The sequence below is a fragment of the Ursus americanus genome, chromosome 7, assembly GCF_024610735.1.
Source record: "Ursus americanus isolate L20-20 chromosome 7, mUrsAme1.1.p, whole genome shotgun sequence".
Lineage (NCBI taxonomy): Eukaryota > Metazoa > Chordata > Mammalia > Carnivora > Ursidae > Ursus > Ursus americanus.
Genome location: NC_142133.1, coordinates 23,114,434 through 23,139,626, shown reverse-complemented (window position 1 = coordinate 23,139,626; position 25,193 = coordinate 23,114,434). Strand labels below are relative to the sequence as shown.

Sequence of the window (25,193 nt, the reverse complement as noted above, 5' to 3'; positions counted from 1 at the left end):
CTGAGACTGGAACTCTGGCTACCCACGAATGAGGCGACTTTTCAAAGAGAAGGCGCCCCTCGCCCTGTACTAACTGTTCCATCACCACGTTCCCTCGCATTTTCCCCTCCTTGTTAGGTATGTGTCTTTTAAAACCGTATCATTTCTCCCACATTTCAGCACCAGGGCCGCTCAAGTCCCACGGTAGCAGTAAGGGACTCGCAGAAAGTGAAGGGACGTGCAGAAGCGACTGCCGATGCGCGGCTGACCCCGGGAGACCGCCACAGGTTGAAGTAGCGCCTCCCCACCCCTCCCCTGGGCGCCCACTGGGTCACCTCGGACAACCCCACTCCTGGCCGCAGCAGCATTCGGGCTTCCGAATTCCGGGAAGGACCGCTTCCGGCGGTACCGGAAGTCCGACGGGGACCGTTTCGGGGACGGACTGACAGGCTACCGTCCCGGATCCACAAGGTGATCTCTGTTTTGGTTGAGGATCCGGACGCCCAGGGCTTAATGTAGCGGCGAAGTGAGTGGGGTTCCTTTGCCGGGTCGTCCCGGGGGTCGTGTATTGTTTGGCCTGAAGTGGGAGTGGCACCAGCTGTAAACACTGAGCGATCGGAAGCCTTTCCGCGAGGCCTTTATTCCCTGCGTGACCCCGCCTCAGGCGTGGCGAAAGTGGCTCCCGCTCCCCGCGCCCCGCCTGCCTGGGGACCAAGCTTTCCCGGCCCGGGTTCGAGGCGCAGTCACAGAGGAGCCGTCATTTTTCTACAATGATTTCTTTTTACCTTTCAGATAAATTCCAGCATTCAGCCGTTTCCACCAACGCAGCTACGTATTTCCAGCATCTCTTTTCAGATTCCATGATAAGGATATCCTCGCTGCGAAAGCACCGAATTGGGAGTCAGATACCTGTCTTCTAGGCTTGTCATTAACTGGTGTTATGACATTGGAGAAATCTTTTTGACCTCTCTGGACTCTTCATTTCCCTTTTCTATGAAATGAGGAGCTTGGAATAAGTAGTAACAAGTAAGGTTCCTTCCAATTTTCACACCCGGATTATTGCCCCCAGTGTTTATCTGATTCCTGCCTCAGTCGGTGTTTTGGTTAATCTCCATGTAGTGCTTTTCTTTCCATTTCGTTAATTTATGCTCTTGTCAGATCTGGTTTTAGACTCATTAAAAATTTTTTTCCTAGAGGAATCCCTTTACTTCTTAGGCCAGAAACATGTACCTAAATAGGATTTTTAAAATGTGCCATTCCTGAGGTGTTCTCCTGTGCCTGAGAATCTTAATATTGGAGCTCTTTAAAGACAGTAAATTCTGAAGGAAGGGACTCTGGCTCATTAAACTTTGAATCAACATCCTCAAATGTAATGTCTGGAAGATGGTACTCAGGAAATGTTTGTTGAGAAAACATGTACATCTTATGTTATTTTAGTTGCTCTTTTCTTTCTTTATTTTTATTATTATTATTTAAAAAATTTTTTTAAAAGATTTTATTTATTTATTTGACAGAGATAGAGACAGCCAGCGAGAGAGGGAACACAGGCAGGGGGAGTGGGAGAGGAAGAAGCAGGCTCCCAGCGGAGGAGCCTGATGTGGGGCTCCAGCCGCTAACGCTTAAGACTGAGCCACCCAGGCGCCCCACAGTTGCTCTTTTCTTTAAAAACAAAAGCAAAGCTGTAGAAATGCAGTACTGAGAGCAGAAAGGAGGAAAATAACTATACTCTTGAGTTCTGAGCTACACTATTGAGTTCTGTTGCAGTTTTCTCTTAGGTAACTCTTCTTTCATTCCAAGAATAATATTCAAAAGGTATTCAACAAATATTTATTAGATGCCTTCTTCCCACTCTAGAAGCATCTTTTTTTGGGGAGGGGGAGGTGGGAAGAGGGAAAAATATTAAGGCTTGAAAGACAATTCCAAGGAGAGAAAGCATATGCAGAGGTTCAAAAAGCCATTGGAGATTGGGGGCGGGGGGGGGGGAGTCTGAATAACAAAAGCTTAGAGATAGGAGGGAGGGGACCAAAAGAATATAAGAGATGAAGTAAGAGATTAGCAGAGGGCAGATAATAACTCCTTATATAGCATGTTTTCGGGAAACAGAATAATAGCCAGCCACTGGAGGGTGTTTGGCAAAGAGATGATGAGTTCAAATTTGCATTTTAGAAAAATCACTCTAGTTGTGATCTGGTTAGTTGATGTTTCAAGAATTTAAAAAAATCCCTTTGTAAGTTGTATTTCAGTTCTATTGTCTGAAGGTAGTAGGTACATTAACAATAATGATAGTTAACATCTAGAGAGTAGTTAGTATGGAATTCCATCTCCCTGATTAGCCTGTGAGCTCTTTCAGGGCAGGAATTGAGGTCTACTTATTGTTGTAACTCTAGCACAGTGTTTTTCATGGAGTAGATATCCGATTAATATTTGCTAACTTGATTTTCATATTAACCAAAATATTATTTTAAAATTTTTTCCAGGGGAAACATGAACCAGAAGGTGTTGAAATTGGAGAACTTGCTACGATTTCATACTGTCTTTAGGCAGCTGCACAGCCTGGGTCAAAGAAGAATATTAGCACAGTGGAATCATGTGTTTTCATCTGCTTACCCGGTGTGGACAGCTCAGCTCTGCATCCGGCCCTGGCAAACAGACCCACTCATTGGGGCGGCCTTATCTCAATATAGGCTTCTAGTAACAAAGAAGGTAGTTATAGATTTCTATCAGTTACTATATTATTTGGTCTGAGATGGAAATACCTACAGCCATGAGTAGAAATCCATTTTGGGTATTTTGTCATTTATAAAATCTTTATTCCTTAATGCTGCAGTCCAGGCAGTAAATCTTTGTGAAGAAGGGAAGTTCTAGTTTGTTGTTCAGTAATGCTGATAAATTTGATTACTTGGAAATTGGTATATAATAGTGAATTAGGAGTGCAGGACTGTAAATTTTTAGTCTGAGGTTTAACTACTTGTGGGAGTATTGGTATAAATAGAAGCTGTTATTGTGGTAGGTATTCCAGAATAAATCTACACTGTTAAAAGTTTTTTCTTCCTTCTGTATGCATCCTGAATTTTTAATAGGAAGAGAGATCACAGAAATCTCAGTTATTTTCAACAAAATCCAAAAAGGAGGTGGAGGTATGGATTGGAATGACCATTGAGGAACTGGCCAGAGCAATGGAAAAAGACATAGGTGGGTCAGATAATTTTGTAAGGAAAAATATGGAAAATGGAATACCTGGCATTTTTATTTGCAATGAGACTAAGACATTCAAAGATGAAAATTAGGCTGATGGTTTAAAAGATGTTAAATCATTCTAGTATTTCTCACTTTAGGTCACGAACTCTATAATTAGTTTCTTGTCTCTTTGCCAAGTACAGTTCTCTAAGATTTTGCTTTTAATAAAAGTGGAAAAGATTTTCTTATCTGTACTAACCCTTCTTTCTCAGAAATTCTGTAGGCTTTAGAGTAAGTCCAAAGAATGTTTTTGGACTGAGGGACTGTATTTATACTTACTTACTTTCCCTTTGTTGTCTATAATTCCTGATTTTCTTTTTTCACTCATTGTAACAATATCTGTAGTGCCAGCAGAAAAATATTTGCAGTAGTAACTTTTAATAATACTATTTTTATTTATAAATGTGTAGCATCATTGTTACTTTTTTTATTTCTTCATTGCACTCTTGGTGTATTTATTACCAATTTACGATTATTGGAACAAAATTTGAGTTCTCATTGTAAACTGACATTACAATTCAGTAAATGGGGCACCTGGGTGGCTCAGTTGGTTAAGCATCTGCCTTTGGTTCAGGTTCTAGGATTCTGGGATTGAGCTCTGCGTCGGGCTCCCTGCTCAGCGGGGAGTCTGCTTCTCCCTCTACCTTTGCCCTCTCTCCCCCAGCTTGTGTGAGCATGTTCTCTCTCTCCAATAAATAAATAAAATCTTTAAAAAGAAATAAAATTCAGTAAATAAAAAATAGCCTATTTTTGTAGCAAAATAAAGCGACAAGGCAGACTCTTGGAAAAAAGAAAAAAATAATAACTCATATTATTGAGCTATTACATGTACCAGTACTTTATATAATTACTCATGTAATTCTTACAATGTACTACAGGTAGGTGTAATTACTACCCCCATTTATAGGTTGAGAAACTGAGGCATGGGGAGGATAAATAATTGACACAGTATGTGGTAGAGCCGGGAAACGAACTCAGGGAGTATGGCTACAGAGGCCATGCTCTTATTCACAGACCAAATTATCTCTCAGGAATTGTTATTTTGTAAATTACAGCAGAGCTAGAATTTTAATGTATTTCCTGCCTGAAAGTGTTACCACTCTTTGTACATGTACATCCTTACAAAGAATAGAAAATTCACCCAGTTTTGCATTTTTATAACTTTGCAGTTGGATTATGTAATCATTATATTAAAAAACTTCAAGAGAACAAATACATATGGCTGTATTATTGACAGTTTTTCCAAGGAAAATTGTATTGATATAATTTTATAAATAATATTGATAATAGATGTGATTTTTAAAACTTACTGTTGTCAATTTCATACATATATGAAAGCAGAAAGAATGGAATAATAAGCATAATATATGCATAAGCCAGTGACAGTTATTAATGTATCAGTTCACAAATATTTCTGTATTTATCACTTAAAGATGAGGATTCTTTTTTTTTCTTTTTAAAGATTTTATTTTTTTATTTATTTGACAGACACAGTGAGAGAGGGAACACAAGCAGGGGGAGTGGGAGAGGGAAAAGCAGGTTCCCCGCTGAGCAGAGAGCCCGATGCAGGGCTCGATCCCAGGACACCAGGGTCATGACCTGAGCCTAAGGTAGATGCCCAACAACTGAGCCACCCAGGCACCCCTCTTTTTTTTTTTTTTTTAAATATATTTATTTATTTTAGAGGGAGAGTGAGAGAGCTGCTCAAGTGGGGGGAGGGCCAGAGGCAGAGGGAAAGAGAGAATCCCAAGCAGAATTCCTGCTGAGCAGGGAGCCTGAGGCGGCTCTATCCCAGGACCCATGAGATCACGACCTGTACTGAAATCACAAGGTGGACGCTCAACCAGCTGAGCCACCCAGGCTCCCGGAGGATTCTTCTTTTTAAACATTGCTCCCCGCCCGTAACTGTAATAATTCTTTTGTATTGCCAAATAAATAGTGTCATTAAAATATAAATTTAATCCTAAGGATTGTTGCTCTAGACCCAAAACTGATATGCCATGATTTAAATACAAGTTATCTATTTGAAGCCTATTTAATATTATATTTGCATTAAGGATGGTGAATACTTTTGGGGCACCTGGGTGGCTCAGTCGGTTAAGCATCCGGCCCTTAATGTCAACTCAGGTCTCCAGTTTCAGGGTCGTGAATTCAAGCCCTGTATTGGACTCCATGCTGGGTGTGGAGCCTACTTAAAAAAAAAAAAAAAAAAAAAAAAGATGGTAAATATTTTAAACTACTATATTAGCAATGTGAGTAAATTTTTTTTCCTCCCCTGGTTCAATTAAAATAACTTAAGATGTAATATTTCTGGTTGAAATGCTTTGGGCACTTTTCTATTTGTAAATATTTAAGTTTTGGATAAAGATAAAATATGTTGATACTAAATGCTGTTAATACAGAGGGAAGGAGATTATCTTTGTATAAGCTACTTTGAAAAGTTTAGGATAATGTTGGAAAACTGTAGCTACTGGGTTATTAGGGATTTTAGCATTATTAGAAACAATTGTACTCATTATAATTTATATGTTTAGAGTTTTATTGTTCTCTGAGTGAATATCCATATAGAAAATTTGCACTGTATCATTCTTTTAAAATGTGCTTTCTTGGGAAAGGATGTGGTGGGGATATACATAGGAAAGGGTTTCTTGGCAATTATTACAGGGTAGGATCAGTGATATGTAGGGCTGACTACCACCAGCTTTTGGGCCGATTGCTAACTTCTGAAGAAGTATGTGAGCTGGTAAACACAACCATTAACAAAAATTAAATCATAAACAAGGGTAATAAATACTCCTCAAACCCCTTCACTCTTAATTTTACTGTGTTTTGCTATTTTCTGTGTTCTCGAGGTTATTTACACCCATGTACCTATATGGTGGAAGTACTGTATAATGGTGTGCCTGTCTCTTTCCATCTCTGTGTTCAGTGACTTCATGTTGGCAGCTGAAATCAACCACGGTGGGAGTATTTGCACTATGGAAATTGAGAAATGCTATAACAGTCAGGGATTTTTTTTCTCTTTTTTTGGAGAGTCTTATGAGTAAACATTTACCTGCACACTAGTGAGTAGATGTTCTTTTCGTATAGTGTTCTTATTTGAGGATCCCTTTCTGTCACATCTGTTTCTCGAAATATATATTTAAAGGGTGATTAAGGGGCGCCTGGGTGGTGCAGTCGTTAAGCATCTGCCTTCGGCTCAGGGCGTGATCCCGGCGTTACGGGATCGACCCCACATCAGGCTCCTCCGCTATAAGCCTGCTTCTTCCTCTCCCACTCCCCCTGCTTGTGTTCCCTCTCTCGCTGGCTGTCTCTCTCTCTGTCAAATAAATAAATAAAATCTTTAAAAAAATAAATAAAGGGTGATTAAAAGTCTAGAAACATAAAACTACTTATTTCATTATTACCACAGATACATTCATTTATCATCTACAGGGAAATATGATTGAAATGAAAACAGAGTACATTAAATAAAATGTAAAAAAGAATACCGAGTAAATATTTTTCATATATTTCAAGACTTTGGACACCCTAAATAGGTACATACATACATACATAAATAAATAAATATATGTACGTATGTTTATTCTGAGACACTGTGTGTGTGTGTGCGCGCGCGCGCGCGCGTATACATATAGTTGATCCTTGTTATTTGGGGATCTTGTATTGCCGAGTTCTCTAAAATGTATTTATAGCCCCCAAATCAATATTCAGAATGCTTTTATAGTCATTCCTGGGTATGCGTGGAGCAGTGAAAAATTTGAGTTGCCCAATCACGCATTCCTAGCTGAGGTTCAACAAGGCAACATTTGGCCGTCTTGCTTTAGCTCACACGCTGTAAACAAGCGTCATTTTGTGGCTTAGTGTCATGTTTTCACATTTTTGTCCTTTTTGTTGATTTTGTTGATTAAAATGCCTCGTAAGCATAGTGCTGAGTGAACTGCTGTTTAGTGTTACTAACTTGCAAGAAGGCCATAATGTGCTTTACAGAGAAAATACTGGTTTAGTGCTTTTGGCTATGAGTTCAACGTTACCAAATCAACAGTATATAATAAGGTGTCTTGAATCAGAAACACATAATATGTGTTGATTGGCTAATGAAGATGTAATCAAGAATTGGAGGAACCAAACCTTGTATTTCCCCTTGGAGTGATGGTTTAGTAGTTGTTAATTCAGTATTCGTGGTGGGTTTATAGAACATACTCACCGTGAATAATGAGACTCGACTATATATGCGTATACATTTGTATGTATGTATGTAACTACAAGTTTTCAAAGAACTAGGCTGTGATAAATTACTCAGTATAAATGTATACAACATGTAATGTTTTATTGGTAGCTCAGATGATTCTTATGGTACATAAATATTCATATATTTATGAATGCAGTAATGTAATAAATATAAATGAACCATATTTTAAAGATTATTTTCTTTCAGGTTGTGATTTGTTAACATCAGAGGAACAGCTTATATAGTTATTCTTTTCATTTAGTATACTGTTCATGTATTGACATTTATTAATAGAGGTCACTTTTGTAAACATTTAATTCATGATCCTAAAAGGTCTTATCTGTTCCACCCAGATTATGTATATGAAGCTTTAATGAACACTGCTATTGACATAGATTCACTAGAAGCACACTCACGTTTAGATGAAGGCAGGATCAAAGAAGTGGTAAAGATGATGGGGATGAAGTTAAAATGGAGCAAATTAAAACAGGACAAAATCAGAGAAAATAAAGATGCTGTAAGAAGGTAAAGCTTAACCATGTATATTGGGGGAAGGAAACCACATAGTTTTATTCACACTTTATAATGGAGAGATATACCTTAAAATTTTTTTGCTGTTAAAATGATGTGGGAGTATAGATTAAACATTTCTTCAAAGTGTTTAAAAAATTAGTATATTCAGGTTATAGAACTCTGAGGGTTATTTTTCTTAGTTTGCCGAGTGTGTATATTGATCCTGAACTTAAAAATCTTATTCTGTCTGCTTATTGTCATGAGATGCCAACTGTACATGGGCAGTTATTATATATTTTGTCATAGGTCATTATATTTATGGAAGAGGAAGATACTTTAATCAAAGCTGAATGTTGGGTTTGATTGTTAATGGTAGTTCACAGAGATGACTGCAAACCAATTCACTGGCTGTAAAGTTATTTAAGAAGTGAAACTCCTTTGCTGTTAATTGTAGGCCTCAGGCAGATCCAGCTTTATTAACCCCAAGGTCCCCAGTTGTTACTATAATGGGCCATGTTGATCATGGGAAAACGACGTTACTTGACAAACTACGAAAAACTCAAGTGGCAGCAATGGAAGCTGGAGGCATCACTCAGCACATTGGTGCCTTTCTTGGTATGGACACACATTATCTTACAATGTGCCTGGAAACCCCACGTGCTATTTTCTTAAACCAAATGTCATAGTATGAGATAGACAAATTCAAAGTAGAAGGGAAGCCTAAAGCTTAAAGCCATTAGTCTGATGAAATCTAGAGCAGGTGGTTAGTAAAGCTTATTTTGTACATTGTGTAAGAAGAAAATTATATTACCTTTTTTATTCTGGCTCATTCTTAGTTTGGTTTAATGAGCCTACAATTCTTCAATGCTAGGTTGTGATAATGTTGCTAATAATAATTAAATAACAGCTACCATTAACTGAGCATCTAGCATGTGCCCAGCACTGTGGTGAGCACCTTATTCATATGTTTTTTCTTTTTTATCTTCACAACAACATCACGAGGTAGGTATTAATATTCCTACTTATAGATAAGGAGGCCGAGGCTTGTGTAGATTAAGTTACTTGTTCAGGGTACATAGCTAGTAAGTGGCAAAGCCAAGATTTACACTCATGCCTGGGTTTGGGCTCAAATCCTGAGCTCCTAACCATATTAAATTGCCTTTGTTGCTGAAGGCAGTTGTGCAGCTGATGTTTGCTAATGAAAGGGAGACTACCTATGTAAAACTACTGGTCTGTTCTCTCTTCAGAATAGATACCAGTTGGTATATTTATGAAAAGTATATTCTAGAAGTAGAGTTTTAGTTTGAAATTATTGCATGAAAAGAAACCCCGAAAGGTTTCACTGTTTTGTTATTTTTCAGTGTGAAATGATGATCTGTATTGTTCCTGATTAAGATTAATGGAAGGAATAAGTCATTTTAAGAATTGTTGATTCTGTTTGATAATTTCACATATATTCCTTTGTATTAAGAAAGTACATATTTGAATCCTTGGTGTTCTTGGATTTCTGTTTCCACAGTCTCTCTGCCTTCTGGGGAAAAGGTAACCTTTCTCGATACTCCAGGACATGCTGCGTTCTCAGCAATGAGAGCCAGAGGTGCTCAGGTTACTGACATTGTCGTATTGGTTGTAGCTGCAGATGACGGAGTGATGAAACAAACCGTAGAATCTATTCAGCATGCCAAAGATGCTCAAGGTACCGTGTGGCTGACTTACTGTGTAGCAGAAAAGAAGCTGCTTTTAAAAAAAAAAAAGGTTCTACTACTTAAAGTCGCAGTTCTGGGGCCCTTTACATGTAGCTCATTAATCTTTCTGGCAATCCCAGGATTATTATACCTATTTACAGATAAGGCTCAAAGACAGTTGAATTGTTTTCCCACAGACATAACTACTAAGAAGAGTGTAGTAGGATTCAACTGGGGATGTGGGATCACAAATATAGTCCTTCCAATACTGTTTACTTACTTGGTATGTGAGAATTTAATGGTTTCCAATGTTAGAAAACCTTTTTATCGTGGAAATTTTAAACAGTTATAAAAGAAAGAATAGAATAATGAACTTGTATGTATCCATCACCTAAATACATTAGGAGTTGCAAAGTGGTGATACTCTGATTCTGTTATTCCTTGTTCATTTATTGTCTGGAATGCTTCTCTAAAGGGGAATTTTTCAGGGCACCTGGGTGGCTCAGCTGGTTAAGGTCGTGGTCCTGAAGTCCCGGGATCAAGTCCTGCGTCTGGCTCCCTGCTCAGTGGGGTCTCCTTTTCCTTCTCCCTCTCCCTCTGCTCCTCCATCCCCTCCCCGCACTCGTGCTTGCTCTCTCTCTGAAATAAATAAAATCTTTAAAAAAAAATAAAAACTTTTCCTTCATATGCTTAAAATAGGTTCTTATTTGGTCAAAGGTGTGACTTTTAGAAAATCACTTAGCTGTCTTCTCCCTTGCTTCTTCATTTAAAAACTTCAGTAATAGCCACCTCCTCCAAACACATACTTTGTACATTCATTCTTACTCTGATATGACCCTACACCCCCTGAGAAAATACTGCTATCTTAAGAAAATGAACCTGATGGAGAGTGCATCATATTCCCCTAGGTTTGTTGGCAAGAGAAAAAAAAAGGTTGACAGTCACTATCTAGGCCAGTTCTTTTCTTAAAATATGAAAACTAAGAACCAGAGAATGGCAAGAACTGCCTCCAGTTACAGTTAAATTTGTATCATGTCCACATTTGGAATCTGGTCTTCTAGTTTCCAGTGTTACTCTTTTTCCTTTTTAATTCCTCAAAACTACCTTAGTGGAGTGGACTATGTTCATAATGATTCTAGGGAATATAATGAAGAGGAGAGTGATAAATTTCCCAGGGATTCGCATAACAAAGCAGGTGGTTGAGGTAGGATAAATTTCTTACATTATGCTTTCTATACCTGTTCTCTTGTCCCTATTAAGTTCCAGCTCATCTGTATGGAATGTACTATTTCATAATAGTAAGTTGTGGATTGCATAACTTTCTTGTGTCTATTTTCAGTTTCTCTTCTTTGATACCTGAGAAAATTGCAAAGTTGGTGAAACCCAACCAGAGAATTATCTCATAGCATTTTATGTGATTTCTCTAATGGGAGGGTATGTTTAATATTGACAAGTAGATTATAAGATTACTTGGTTCATTCATTAAGTAAACATTTATTTGAGAATCTATGTGTCAGTCACTGAGTATGTATGAATAGAGAATTGCTGTAAATCCTAAAAGAAAGTTTACAATAATACTATTTAGTTTCACCCCAGGATGAGATATTGGGTTTTAACAATGACTTAATAGCTCCTGGAAAGAAGACATAAATGATCTAGTGATTTAGAATTGGATTAGAATCTTCTCTTGATTTTTTTTTCCCTGGAGATTATCTTCAGTGTAGCTGCTGATCTTCCGTTCAGGTTTAAAGATAGACCTTTCTCTACCCAAAATGCAATTTTTTGTTTGTTTGGTTTTTATCATCTTAGGTATCTATTCTTAATTCAGAATCTACTTATAATTACAGTTTTGACATCTCACATCCAGAATCCTCCTTGCAGAAAGCAGAGTAGAGGGGGTCTAAAGCAGGGTTTTTTAGGTCTTTTAGTTTAGTACATCTACTGAGTAAAGAGAAAGCCAGAAAAGATTGGTGTCTTTGATTGTCAATACCTGGCATTGAAGGTGTCCGCATCTGCACTCTTTTTAACTCTCTTTCAGTTCCCATCGTCCTTGCCATAAACAAATGTGACAAAGCTGAGGCTGATCCTGAAAAAGTGAAAAAAGAGCTGCTAGCTTATGATGTGGTCTGTGAGGATTACGGAGGTGACGTCCAAGCAGTGCACGTCTCTGCGCTCACGGTAAATGTAGGCACCTCAGAGATGATGTGTTCAGATGGGCCTGCTCTGCCTCAAGTACATAGTGCACAGAAACAACAGCTTGACACATGGCATTTCTGTTGTTGTTTAAAGGTCCTCTGTAGTACCAGGCAAAGCTGGTATCATTATGTATATATTGGTTTGGCAGATTAGAAAGTAGGCTCAGAAAGGTCAGTTGCCAGTCCAGGGTTACACAGCTTAACAGTGGGGGATCAAGTCCAGCTCTAATGCTTTTCTTATTATGAGATACTTAGAATGAGAACAAATGGTAAATGATGTGAGGATAGAGTAATAGTAAGCTGCTAAAGACTGTTTTAAGCAGAAATGAAGTCCAATTTGTAATAGAAAGTGCTTGTTTTTATAGTGGAAAAAATTTAGAATAGATCTTAGGGCATTTAAGGGAGATTTAAACAAAAACTTCGCTGATACAAAGATAAAACATTTGGGTTCAGTGTGTTACTGATTGATTCAGTGTTTCTGTGAATTAAATTGTTATAAGTTTTACGTTACTATGTTACTACGTTACTTATAACTATGTTATAAGTTTTACGTTACTATGATGAATTCGATTTTCTTTCAAATGACCAATTATTATTTTCTGAATGAGAAACACCAAGGAAGCTGAGTACCTGCTTTGTGACAGCATTTTCCAATTCTCTTATCCTATACAGGTTGCTGCGAAGTAACAATTTCCTTTTTTGTCCATTCTTACCATATTCCATGGTTTATACATAATATATGATACTTTTTTTCCCTTATCATTCACTGAAGGGATGGTACTATATTTGGCCACCTTCTTCTAGTTAGGTCTCATTTTATCGTTAATTTTCCTAAATTTGTTACCTCTAAGATGCTTAGCAATCCTGCCTCCATTAATAGTAAAGCCATGCCTCTTTTTCTCTGAAACTCATAAAATACCACCTTGCTTTGTTATCTTTCCACTGTACCCCAATTGCTATTGTACTCTGAAAGCCGCATGGCAAGATTAAAACGTTTGAAGACATGGTCACCTTTTCTGCCCAGATACCAGGGGATGAGTAGATAAATGTAAAGCTGCTTAGGCAAACTTGGAGGCATGGCAGAGATGATTCCTGGGGAATGGAGAGAATTGGGAGGGAGTGGCAGGAAGTAAGATGAGGCCTTTTTTTCCCAAGTAGAGATAGAAGACGCTTCATGCAAAGAAACACCCCAACCCTGCTTTTCAGGGCAGCATTTTGTAAATTGGAATAAATACTAGTAGTAAGTGGAGAGGTAAGCAAGGTATTTCATCAGCTTGTTTACATTTGTCCCCATTGTTTTATACTCTGACAACTGAGCAGTCTCTTAGCTGACACTGAGAATGGAAAAATCTCTTGCCCTTCAGTTCCAATTCCATCACCATTTAATCAGCTGTGCGATCTTGGAGCCCTAGAACTCATAGTTAAACATAGATCATTAAAGGTGAAGCAATCATCTAATCTAGCTTCCTCATTTTACAATTGAGGAAAGGAGATCCAGGGAAGAGAAGTGATTCTTCAAGGTTGCATAGCTGGGTGATTATTGAGTATGTCTTAAAGCCTGGGTCTGGTCCATACTTTTTCTCCTTATTTATTTAGTAAGAGTAAGTAATGTTTGATTTACTTATTTTATAGCATTCTTAAGTTGATCAAATGAAATAATAGATGTAAAAGCTTGTTCAGTTGGAAAAACTTCAAATGCAAAGTAGCATTGTAAAGAAAGTGAGAGGAAGAAGACACAATTGTAGAGACAGATGGAGGAGAGAGAATGAATGAAGCATGTGTTCACGAAAGGGTGTTAACGAGCACCACTAGTGGCCATCCTTTTAATAAAATAGCCATTCTTCCTTGAAAGATCTGTCCCTGGCTCAGGTGTTTTTGCTTTTCCTTCCTTTGTTCTTTCCTCCCTCCCTTCCTTCCTTCCCCCTTTCCTTGCTTCCTTTCTGATTGGATGATTCATGCTTTTAATGCTTAAGAGAAAAGTATAATAAAACTGTAAAGGGTTGTTTGGCTTTCTGACTCTGGTATATAAATTTACAGGTAACATTTTATCATTGTATATTAACACCCTTTTTTTTTTTTGTTAAAGGGTGATAATCTGATGGCTTTGGCAGAGGCGACGATTGCTTTGGCAGAAATATTAGAATTGAAAGCAGACCCCACTGGTCCAGTAGAAGGAACAGTAATAGAATCTTTCACAGACAAAGGAAGAGGGTAGGACTGTTAAAATGCTTGCTTTTTAATAATTTTGTTTCATTATTTTTATGACTTGATTATATAACAGTATAGTATTTTTATTGTATATTATTATTAGATATGAATAGTATTTTCAAAGCATTTGTTTTGAAAAGCATTTTGCACTAGCACACAGAACAAAAAATGCAGTTATCAGTAGGTCATAGCAACTATCTGTAACATCTACGGGTCACATTTAGATGATGTAAGTAGTTCAGTTTGAATTTTTTTTCCCCACTGACTTAACTGAATTGGTATATAAAGCCTCATAGACCAACAAATTGGAATGAAACGGCAATTGTTGCATTTTAGGGTTCCTAAATTCTTTATGTCCTTCCGCATTAATACAATATATAGGAAAGTCTTTGGATTGCTCTTCTCTTCTTTAATTTTTCTCCCTATCAGCAAGAAGTTTCAATGCTTAACAAATTAGGTACAGAAGGAGGATTAAGATTCTGTTAGAACACTCAGCTATCTGCACCCTCCACTACCATAAGCTTATAAGAAATGGTTTTTGTTTTTCCATTTAAAAAAAAAATTGTGATAAAAGAAGCATAACATTAAATTTAGCACCTTAACCATTTTTAAGTGTATAGTTCAATAGTATTAAGTATATTCACATTGTTGTACAACAGATCTCTAGAACTTTTTAATCCTGTAAAACTAAAACCATATACCCATAAAACACTAATTTCCCCTCCTTCCTTCCCCAGCCCTTAGCATCTGTCTTTCAGTTCTCTGTTTCTATGATTTTGACTACTGTAGATACTTCATATAAGTAGATTCATACAGTGTTTGTCCTTTTTGACTGGCTTATTTCACTTAGCATAATGTCCTTGAGATAGGTTCATTCATGTTGGAGCATATGACAGGGCTTTCCTTCTTTTTTTAGCTGGCATAATTTTACATAATTGTATGTACTCCATTTTCTTTATTCTTCAGTTGATGGACGTATGGTTTGCTTCTACCTTTTGGCAATTAAATAGAAATGTTTTTATAGTATGAAAACCTGCTTGAGAAGTGGGATTAACCCTGTGTGTACATATTATATATATTTAAGTCTTATAAAGATATCTTTGCTCTACTTAAGAAAGTGTTCTTACGGGGCGCCTGGGTGGCACAGCGGTTAAGCGTCTGCCTTCGGCTCAGGGCGTGATCCCGGCGTTATGGGATTGAGCCCCACATCAGGCTCCTCCACTGTGAGCCTGCTTCTTCCTCTCCCACTCCCCCTGCTTGTGTTCCCTCTCTCGCTGGCTGTCTCTATCTCTGTCGAATAAATAAATAAAATCTTTAAAAAAAAAAAAAAAAAAGAAAGTGTTCTTACATCCTGATTATGGCATTAAGAATATATACATTTGTTTTCATTTTAGTCCTGTTACTACAGCTATAATTCAAAGAGGAACTTTGAGGAAAGGCTCGATTCTGGTTGCTGGAAAGAGTTGGGCAAAAGTACGCTTAATGTTTGATGAGAATGGAAAAATAATCCATGAGGCTTGTCCCAGCACACCAGTGGGAATTGTTGGCTGGAGAGACCTCCCTTCTGCAGGAGATGAAATTCTTGAAGTAGAATCTGAGGTATATCAAGCTTAATTCCTATATATTAGATATGATACAGTGATTTTAAATATTAATCTATAGTGTTATACCAAATACGTATATTTATGTTAGCAAATAATTGTAGACTGTAAGGGCCTGTGAAGGGGGGGCCAGTAGTGCCCTTTTAGAATTTGGCTATAGAATTTTTTAAAAATTTGAGGTAACATTTTTAAATTAAATCATCTGTTATACACAAAGCCCCCAGATTAAAGTTTTATAAGTTTCTTGAAATTTATAAAATTAGTGGTTTCATGTGTAAATTAAGCTAAGCTAAGTTGGGGAAAAACACAAAGCTTTTAACCCATAAGTTACTGGTTTCTATTTGGTTAAATAATGCCTGTTTTTTTCCCTGTATAGCCAAGGGCACGTGCAGTTGTTGACTGGAGGAAGTACAAGCTAGAACAGGAGAAAAATAAAGAGGATCTGAAAGTAATAGAAGAAAAGCGAAAGGAACACCAAGAAGCACATCAGAAAGCCCGTGAGAAGTATAGCAATATGCACTGGAAGGAGAGATCATTTCTAAAGTACCAAGAAAAAAAAGAACAAAAATCTTCAAAGTCAAAAGAGAAAGAAGAAAGGGATTCACACGTACTTCCTGTAATTATTAAAGGTGACTTTAGAAAGATTGTACTTTACAATTCATTTTTGGAATATATGTATTTTTTCATTCTCACAATTAATTTGGGCCATTAAATGTAAGCTAAAATTATTTTGCATTTAGGGGGAGGTTTTGTTTTGTTTAAGATTTATTTATTTATTTGAGAGAGAAACAGAAAAAGCAGGGGAGGGGCAGAGAGAACTTAAGCAGGCTCCACGCTGAGCTCAGAGCCCAACATAGGCCTGGATCCCATGACCTGAGCCAAAACCAAGAGTCCAGTGCTTAACTGACTGTGCCACCCAAGTGCCCCAGCGAGAGATTTTTTTTTTTATTGAGGTGTAATTGACATATAACATTATGTTAGTGTCAGGTGTACAACATAATGGTTCGATATTAGTATATATTGCAAAATGACCACTACAGTAAATCTAGCTAACATCCATCGTCATACATAGTTACAGAATTTTTTTTCTTGTGATAAGAACTTCTAAGGTCTACTCTCTTAGCAACTTTCAAATACGTAATGCAGTATTATTAATTGTAGTCGCTATACTGTACATTACATCCCATGACTTACTCATTTTGTAACTGGAAGCCTGTGCCTTTCCGCTCCTTCACCCTTTTTGCCCACCCCTCACTGGGGGAGATTTTAATAAACACTTTTCTTGCTGATTTTGTTGTAAATATACATTTGGTTCATTATACTTTATTTAAAGTTAAATAGATATTTATAATGCTAAACCTAAATAAAAGTGGATTTAGTGGTAAATGGCATTCCTGTTATGGCTTTAAATAGATTTTTATCATTTTTTGTGTCTATTAATGCCTCTTAACACTAGTAATTTTAAACTTCTGCTTTTAGGTGATGTTGATGGTTCCGTCGAGGCCATTGTGAACATTATGCATACCTATGACGCTTCACATGAGTGTGAACTTGAATTAGTACATTTTGGTGTTGGTGATGTCAGTGAAAATGATGTTAACCTTGCTGAAACATTTCGTGGTAAGGAATCTCTTTCCTATTTGTTTAACCGTGTTCCCTAGAACACACTGTGAACCATTTGCTTTTGTCTTTTGTTGCTTGGCTAGTCAATCTGCCATTTACCCTTACAAGCATTCCCCCTTCCTGCTGTAGTCGAGCCCCAGCCATGGAGCCAAATGGAATGTGCAGTATTGCAGCCATAGCTCCACTTACTGTCCCGTACTGCAACCTTGGGGAATTCCTTCAAGCCCCAGTAGTGTTTCTTGTTTTTTTGTTTTGTTTTGTTTTGTTTTTGAAGATTACTGTCTTCTAACCCCTCGCAGTTCCCTACCCAGTCCAAGGTTGGTTATCTTTTATTTAGACTTTTGAATGTTCTTAATACTGTAATCCCCCTCTTCAGTACTTTATTTCATCTTTCACTTTTGTCTGCCTATTTTTTGTTTATTGGTAATTTTACAAATCATATCTCTCTTAGATTAAAAGCTGTTTTTAGCTTTAGTATATGTGCTCCAAAGCGAACACTTTTTGGCTTTAAATGCCTGGAAGGCAGGGGGACTGTTTATTAGTTGAATTTAAAATATACAAAAAGTACAAAAAGGTGACTCATGACTGTCACTTTAACTAAGTCTAACACCTAGCAAAGCACTGACATTTTATTGAGTGATTAATGAATCACTTAGGAAGGAGCTACTTCATGACTAGACTTGATTAGAATTAGATGTTACCTCTACTACTGAAAAGGTGTTTTTAGTAATGCTGGTTAATTCCAAGTATTTTCTAGGCACCGATTGGCCTATACTATACTATGAAATGTTGATACTGTGTTGAATGAATTCTTAATGATAAGACTTTCAAGGTGGTTGTGTTTTTCTCTTAAGTTGTTTGCATTACTTTTTTTCACTTAAAGCAAGAGTGTTTTGCTTTTTTTTTTTTTTTTTCAAGATTTTATTTATGTGTCAGAGAGAGCGCGCCTGTGCACAAGCGGGGGCGTGGCAGGCAGAGGCAGGGGGAGAAGCAGACTCCCTGCTGAGCAAGGAGCCCAATGTGGAACTTGATCCCAGGTGACCTGAACCAAAGGCAGACACTTAACCGACTGAACCACCCATGCGTCCCAACAGTGTTTTGCTTTTTTATTCCTTCCAAAGTATTTGCAGTTAAATACATTTTCCTTTTTTTTCCTCTAAAGATTCATTTATTTGTTTGAGAGAGAAAAAGAGAGTGTGTACAGGGGGAGTGGCAAAGGGAGAGGGAGATGGAGAGAAGCAGAATCCTGGCTGAGGGCGGAGCTTCATCCCACCACCCTGAGATCATGACCAGAGCCAAAATTAAGAGTCAAACAAACAACCTACGGAGCCACCCAGGAACCCCTAAATACATTATTCTTTGGTAAAATGGTCAGCTCCATGGAACTTCTTTCACTTCTAAAATAACTCTTGAACTTTACCAATTAAGTTACTGTTCATCTTTTGGCCAACTGAATACTTAAGAGTAAGCCACAAAAAGTTGTAGACAATAAGATTATAATTTAGTAATACAGTTGTTATTAAAATAATGTAATAATATTTCACCCCTAATCAATTTTTGTTTTCGTATTTCTCTGGTATAAAAACCAAAGTTTTGTTTAGCATACTGCCTTACACTGGGCACTTTTGTCTCTTAAATGTATGGATTTAAAAATCATAAAGAAATTTTCCTTATTAAACAATAGAATTTATAAAAATCCTTTCATTAACTTGAAAACTAGTAAGTTTTCATGAGAAAAAATTATAGAATTTCTCATCTCCCCTACCCACTTTTAATTTACATAGAAGAAATTAAAACAATTTAGATGTGTGTTTCTGCTTGAAAGAAAAGTGTTTAATGCAGTATTTATGCTACTTTATTGATTGTATTTTTGCTTGCCAGGTGTTATATATGGCTTCAATGTGAATGCAGGCAATGTTATCCAGAAGTCTGCTGCAAAAAAAGGAGTAAAAATTAAACTTCACAAAATCATTTACCGTCTGATTGAGGATTTGCAGGAGGAATTGAGCAGCAGATTGCCCTGCATTTTGGAAGAGCACCCAATAGGTGAGTGTTCACTGAATGTTAAACAATCATATCTTAGGTGCTGTAACACTTGAAAGCAAAGTTGAGGGGAAAATGTAGTTCACTTTTGAAAAACCTTCACTGTTCCAATATATAGCCTGCGACTACTATAGATACATTCAGTGTAACTTCATAGGTATTGTAAACACCTGCTGTCTGCAGTAGTACAAATTAGACTGGGATGGGAGGGATAAAGATTATATATACTGTTGTGGAGGAAGCCATTGATTTTTGTCCTGGAAGCTGACAGGGAAATCCACCATGAGAAGAAAGTTTACATTTAAGAATCACGTCTTTAAAAATTTTCTTTCTAGCATATCCTTTGGCCAGATGGAAACCTAAATTTATCTGAGACTGATTGAACCATTTTATCTGTTCTTATGGTCCAGAGATTTTAGATTTTTTCTGACCTGCTAAATGTGACCATACAGAGATTTGTATGTTCTTGTACTAAGTGCAATTTGGGAAACTTTTTGAGTCCTATGAGGGTTTTTAGGAGCCAAATTACACTAACACCAGTAAATTGGTATATGTGTGATAGCATGTCATTATTATAGTTTAATTTTCAGTGAAAAAAATTAAGCTGAGTCACAGAATTAGTATTCTTAAGTGGATATAAATTACCAGTGGGGAGATTAAAAATAAGTCAGGTAACAACAGATGATCTCTTCGAGAAAATATATTGACAGCTAAAAAATAGGTTTTTATGGAGCAGACAGTAAACTGTTCTCTTCTAGTGCATTTTATTCAGCTAAAAAAAAATTAATTCCACTTTTCTCTTGTTCTTTCTTTTGAAAAACGTGTATTTTTGTGATTTTCCTTTCCAAGAAAACCCAGGGATTTCATGGTGGGGTTTGTTTTGTTTTGTTAAGATTTTTTTATTTATTGAGACAGAGAGAAACCGTATGAGAGAGAAAGCGGGAGCTGGGGAGGAGCAGAGGGAGAAGCAGGCTCCCCACCAAGCAGGGAGCCTGATAAATGATGATGATGGTGTTGGTGGTGGTGGTAGTGATGGTGATGATGGTGATGCAGGGGATGCAGGGCTGCATCCCAGGACCCTGGGATCATGACCTGAACCAAAGGCAGAAGCTTAACCAACTGAGCCACCCATGCGTCCCTCATGTTTGTTTCAAATAGCGGTCGGGAAAATAGTTGGCAGAGTCAAAGAAAACCTGGACTTCTCTCTATGCATGAGTTTGTTTTTTTCACACTTTTAATTCTTGCCATGCAGAATACGTGAAATTATGTTTCTCAGAATCTTGTTTTCTGTGCACTTAATGTTCTTTTCCTTCTTAAGGTGAGGCTTCTATACTAGCTACCTTCTCTGTAACAGAAGGGAAGAAAAAAGTTCCTGTGGCTGGCTGCAGAGTCCAAAAGGGACAATTAGAAAAACAAAAAAAATTTAAATTAATCCGTAATGGAGATGTTATTTGGAAGGGTAAGTAACGTCACAATCTGTTTTTAATAGACCTCAAATCGTCACCAAAACCTGACTCTGTATAACCATCTGAAATCTTTCACTCCCATATCCTGGTTCAAGGCATTCTTTTTTGTCAACTCAAACCTGGTCTCATTGACAGGCTCCCTCCCTTACAAGTTCTAAATTCTGATAACTCTGTAATAATAACCTAGAATAATAATCCTGTTATATCAGTAATCTAATTTTCTAAGCTTCTAAAAATTGGCCCCAAACTAACTTGCCAGCTCTGTTCTATACTTTTCTACAGCATTGTATTTGCTTACCTTTTGACCTTTTGCCTGCAGTCTTTTACCCAGTTTCTCTCATTAAGTCCTGAGTATGCCAATCCTCTGCAGTTAGTCTGCCTTTGAAATGGGGGATTTATTTCTTTCACTATAAACCAAATCTTGTTTACAGCAAACCATTTTCTTTTGGCTTCCCTAGTATTTAGTTCTATCATTTAACATGGTAGGACTATAAAACTTAAGAATTTCAGTGTTTATAATTTAATATCCTTTTAACACCAGACTATATAGCACTTAGTAGGTATTTATTATTTGTTGACTATATGTACCTTGGGTTTTTATTTTCTTAAGGTTCATTAACCTCGTTGAAACACCATAAAGATGACATTTCAGTCATCAAAACTGGAATGGATTGTGGTCTCAGTTTGAGTGAAGAAAAGATAGAATTTCAAGTGGGAGATGAAATTGTTTGTTATGAAGAAAAAGAAGTTCCAGCCAAGACGTCTTGGGATCCAGGATTTTAAAACTGTTATTAAAAATGTAAAGAATGGGGTGCCTGGTAGAGCACGCAACTTTTGATCCCAGAGTTCAGACCCCACGCTGGGTGGAGATTACTTAAAAAAATAAATTAAAAACTGTGAACAAATATCTTGGTTTACTAGAGAGAGCAACTGGTTTTGCTTTATTGAAGGTAAGAATTCAATAAAAAAAAAAATAGGCTAGTGGTTACTCCAAGTGTTAACATGGATAACATGTCAAAATGCTACAGAAATAGGAAACCTTATTTAAGCATGCCTCCAAGTAGAAATCCTGGGAAGAATATGGTAAAAGGATATTACTGATATGCCACTGAATGTAATGTTTATAATAAACTTCGAACTGCATGTTTTAGTTGAGTGGTATCAAGATAAGCAAACCTCCCTGAATTTAGCTCACAGGCAAAATATGGTGCCAAATACTGCTCAAAACTGTATTTCTCAATGTTAACAGCACTAGTGAACAAAGTGTTTAAAATTCCAAGATTTCATTCTTAACATTGAAGAATGTTCCCTTGTACTGTGGACAGCATATATCCCCAAACTACCCAGGGACTCAGAATAACATTTTTTAATTGACTACTAAAACCTTAGCCTTTACATTTCTGATATATGAAACAAATAGGTCACAGCCTTTTAAGGCAAGATGTAACACCAGTTCATACCAATCAGTGTTTTTCAAAGTGGGGGTGAGAGGGCAGCTCCCCGCCCCCACCATCCCAGGGATCAGGCAAGTCTGGATATACCTGGTGGTGGGAATGGGAGACGTGCTACTGGCACCAGGTGGGTAGAGGCCATGATGTACAGGATAGCCCCCACAATAAAAAATAAAAAAGAATTATCTCATCCAAAATTTCAAGTGTGGACATAAAAAACTGACAGAAACATAAACTGGCTTATATGTACATAGTTGATATTAAATACAATCTTAATTCTTCTGCCAAAGTATATGTAGTTTATCAAAATGGTGTGATTGTCAAATTTTGATACTTAAAACCACTCTTTAAGTCACTGGAATAAAATTCAACAATTAAATGTTAGTTCATGACTTTTATTATTAACCCATATACAATTACTTGTCTTCTGGCTTGTTGAAGCAATAGGTCAGACAACATTTGCCACAATAATGTCTGTCGAAGTGGCTAGCCATAAAAACTCCAGCTCCACATTCATCTGAAGGGCACTCCCGACGAAGGCGACTGATTTTGCCATTCTCATCCACCTAAAAAGTACAGACCTGCTGTTAAGATAATTTTACAACATATTCTGAAGTCTAAGTTACATGACTCAAAATATTCAACCTTTAAAGTCACAAAACAGTGGTAGTTTTTTGTAAACAAAGCATTCCAAATCCTCACTAGTAATTACTACAACAAAATAGTTCAGAGCCCATTAAAGTCTAGCCTTGTAAGTGGTAATACCTAAAAACAGATCTGACTTCAAAATCAGAACTTAGTTTGAAATAAACAGCTAAAGGTGAACCTCATCATTTGAAGCTTGTTCACAAATACCAAACAGAAAACGTTAAAAGTCTAAAACCAGAGACGCAAACAAAATTTATTAACCTACAGATAAAAACATTTTTATTAAGTTGGCTCACCTTATAGTATTTCAGGACGGCCAGTTTAACCTTCTTTCTCTTATGCTTATTCTTCTTGGGAGTGGTATAAGACTTCTTCTTCCTTTTCTTAGCACCACCACGAAGTCTCAACACAAGATGAAGAGTGGACTCCTGTTAATAAAGAGGAGGAAACAGGCTTTAAAATAATTACATTAATGCTCATACTCCATTAAGAAAGGGGCAATTACTTCACGCACCTTCTAACTGGAAGCAATAAGTACACAATACCACAAATAAGGAAGTTTTTTTGGGGGGGATTAACTACTTGTTTATAGGGAGATAAAAGAACACATTAAGTCACACCATGGGATGCAATCTACACAATCCAGAATGTGAGAAACTACAGCAGTGTTTCTGAAATGTTAACGCAGGAGTCACCTAGGCATCTACTGCTAATCTAATGTTATTCTCCCCCACTTTTGTGTGTTGATCAAAACTTACAAAATAAGATTTACATTTAAAGGACTGCTCTTTCCACCAAACAGACCTTTTGAATGTTGTAGTCAGACAAAGTACGTCCATCTTCCAGTTGCTTGCCAGCAAAGATCAGTCTCTGCTGATCAGGAGGAATTCCTAATAAAAAATCAAGTCACATCAGAACAAGTGTATCTGCTTAGATTTATGGATAATCCTTAATCCAAAAAAGGGTATTAACAGCAGTCACTGATTTCTTACTATAGGCTAGGCATGATTTTAAATGCTTGCACAACTGACCTTAATACATGTTAATATTACCTTCATTTTACAAATGAAGCAGGCTGGAGAATTAAATAGCTCACCCGAATTCACACATGTGAAGAGTACCCCTGGTTGGCCCAATGCTCACAAACATTTGTTATTTCAAAACCATTTCACTTTGTCAATCCGACCTCTTCCCACCCCAACAGCAAGTATGTCCAGTAGGTAGGCTGGCACCACTACAGGTTAACTTCACTGAAACAGAAAATATTACTTGCCTTCCTTATCCTGAATCTTGGCCTTTACATTTTCTATTGTATCCGAGGGTTCAACCTACGAGTTTAAAAATGCAAATGTATTGATAACACAGTAAGAAACTAGAACGCCTAATTCGATTTGGAAATTAGCAAAGAACCAAGCCGGTGGAGGACTGAAGGCTACACTGCAAAGCTGGCCACTGACCCGGGGGAAGGCAACCGCCCCAGGTATGCCGCCGGCGAGCACACTTCCTGAGCCCAGTCCAGGGCGAACAGCGGCGGTCGGTGCCCCACACGTGCTCGCGTCTCCTTACCCCCACCGCGGGCCCCCTGCTTTGGCTACCTGACTAGAACTACTGAAGAGGTGATAGCCACTTTAGGCATCAGAAGCCGGCCCTAGGCCCCTACTCAGCGAACAACCCTCAATTCAGGGCCAGTTTTCAGAATCCAGACTCCTAAACATATTCTACCGCAGAAAGCGGCACGGGTTCCTGACTCCACTTCAGGCCCTTATTCCGGCCTTGACTTCCCCACGCCACCGGGCCCGTACCTCCAGAGTAATGGTCTTCCCCGTAAGGGTTTTCACGAAAATCTGCATCTTGGCGGCGATTCCACCTGAAGTTGAGGAAAAGGAAGAGAAGGGTCAGACCTGGAAACACACACAAGTGGGAAGCCGGTAGGCCCGCGGCCGGAGAGAAGCCCCAGAGCACACACTCACCGCAGATGGCGGATCGGAAAGGAAAGCAACGCTCCGGCCCACGGGGTTTCCCGGCGCCCCCGCCAGAGGCCCCACCTCTTAGGTGACCACACCAAATGCCGGACCGCTGGTACACCGGCTGTCTAACCACATGCCAGATTGGGCATGAAACTTACTCCTTCTCTCTAGCCTGAACTTGTTTCTCATTTTAACCCTCAGAATGGTCTCTAAATAGTAGATTTAAACAAATGAAAAATGCCTTTAAAAGGCTTTTCCCATACAAGCCACGTGGCTAGGAGGGTCTTCAAAAGGCGAGGTTAAGGGGTCCTCACAGAGGAAAAGGGAGGAGAAGGAACTGTCTTCT

General features: G+C 37.9%; 2 protein-coding genes across 5 annotated transcripts; one reads left to right on the top strand and one right to left on the bottom strand.

Annotated features, from left to right (window-relative positions):
• Window positions 1-387: 387 nt before the first annotated feature.
• MTIF2 (mitochondrial translational initiation factor 2) lies at window positions 388-22,616 on the top strand. 4 transcript variants are annotated; one of them, XM_087863408.1, is made up of 15 exons: window positions 388-505; window positions 772-1,005; window positions 2,457-2,682; window positions 3,060-3,171; window positions 7,801-7,972; window positions 9,480-9,502; window positions 9,594-9,656; window positions 11,684-11,829; window positions 13,927-14,051; window positions 15,443-15,647; window positions 16,026-16,278; window positions 17,129-17,269; window positions 19,154-19,318; window positions 20,634-20,774; window positions 21,392-22,616. In XM_087863408.1, exons 3-15 carry the CDS (start codon window positions 2,464-2,466, stop codon window positions 21,562-21,564), a joined length of 1,938 nt encoding a protein of 645 aa, XP_087719534.1. In that variant the 5' UTR covers window positions 388-505; window positions 772-1,005; window positions 2,457-2,463; the 3' UTR covers window positions 21,565-22,616. The 4 variants fall into 4 exon arrangements, with proteins under 4 accessions (XP_087719534.1, XP_045643949.1, XP_087719533.1 ...); XM_045787993.2 differs by adding an exon at window positions 8,415-8,575 and having other exon boundaries at window positions 9,480-9,656; window positions 11,684-11,823; XM_087863407.1 differs by adding an exon at window positions 8,415-8,575 and having other exon boundaries at window positions 9,480-9,656.
• RPS27A (ribosomal protein S27a) lies at window positions 22,612-24,901 on the bottom strand. Its single transcript, XM_045787997.2, has 6 exons — window positions 24,851-24,901; window positions 24,683-24,747; window positions 24,154-24,208; window positions 23,685-23,770; window positions 23,177-23,308; window positions 22,612-22,798 (listed from the first exon to the last, which is right to left on the bottom strand). The coding sequence occupies exons 2-6, from the start codon at window positions 24,728-24,730 to the stop codon at window positions 22,649-22,651; spliced, it is 471 nt and encodes a 156-aa protein (XP_045643953.1). The 5' UTR covers window positions 24,731-24,747; window positions 24,851-24,901; the 3' UTR covers window positions 22,612-22,648.
• Window positions 24,902-25,193: the final 292 nt, after the last annotated feature.

Excerpts from the sequence above, each read along its gene's own strand:
- MTIF2 (XM_087863407.1), top strand. The coding sequence starts at position 2,464 with ATGAACCAGAAGGTGTTGAAATTGGAGAACTTGCTACGATTTCATACT. Across the intron at positions 14,052-15,442 it reads TTCACAGACAAAGGAAGAGG|TCCTGTTACTACAGCTATAA; the intron begins GTAGGACTGTTA and ends TTTTCATTTTAG. Across the intron at positions 15,648-16,025 it reads TTCTTGAAGTAGAATCTGAG|CCAAGGGCACGTGCAGTTGT; the intron begins GTATATCAAGCT and ends TTCCCTGTATAG.
- RPS27A (XM_045787997.2), bottom strand. The coding sequence starts at position 24,730 with ATGCAGATTTTCGTGAAAACCCTTACGGGGAAGACCATTACTCTGGAG. Across the intron at positions 24,209-24,682 it reads GGAAGACCATTACTCTGGAG|GTTGAACCCTCGGATACAAT; the intron begins GTACGGGCCCGG and ends TTAAACTCGTAG. Across the intron at positions 23,309-23,684 it reads CTGACTACAACATTCAAAAG|GAGTCCACTCTTCATCTTGT; the intron begins GTCTGTTTGGTG and ends CTTTATTAACAG.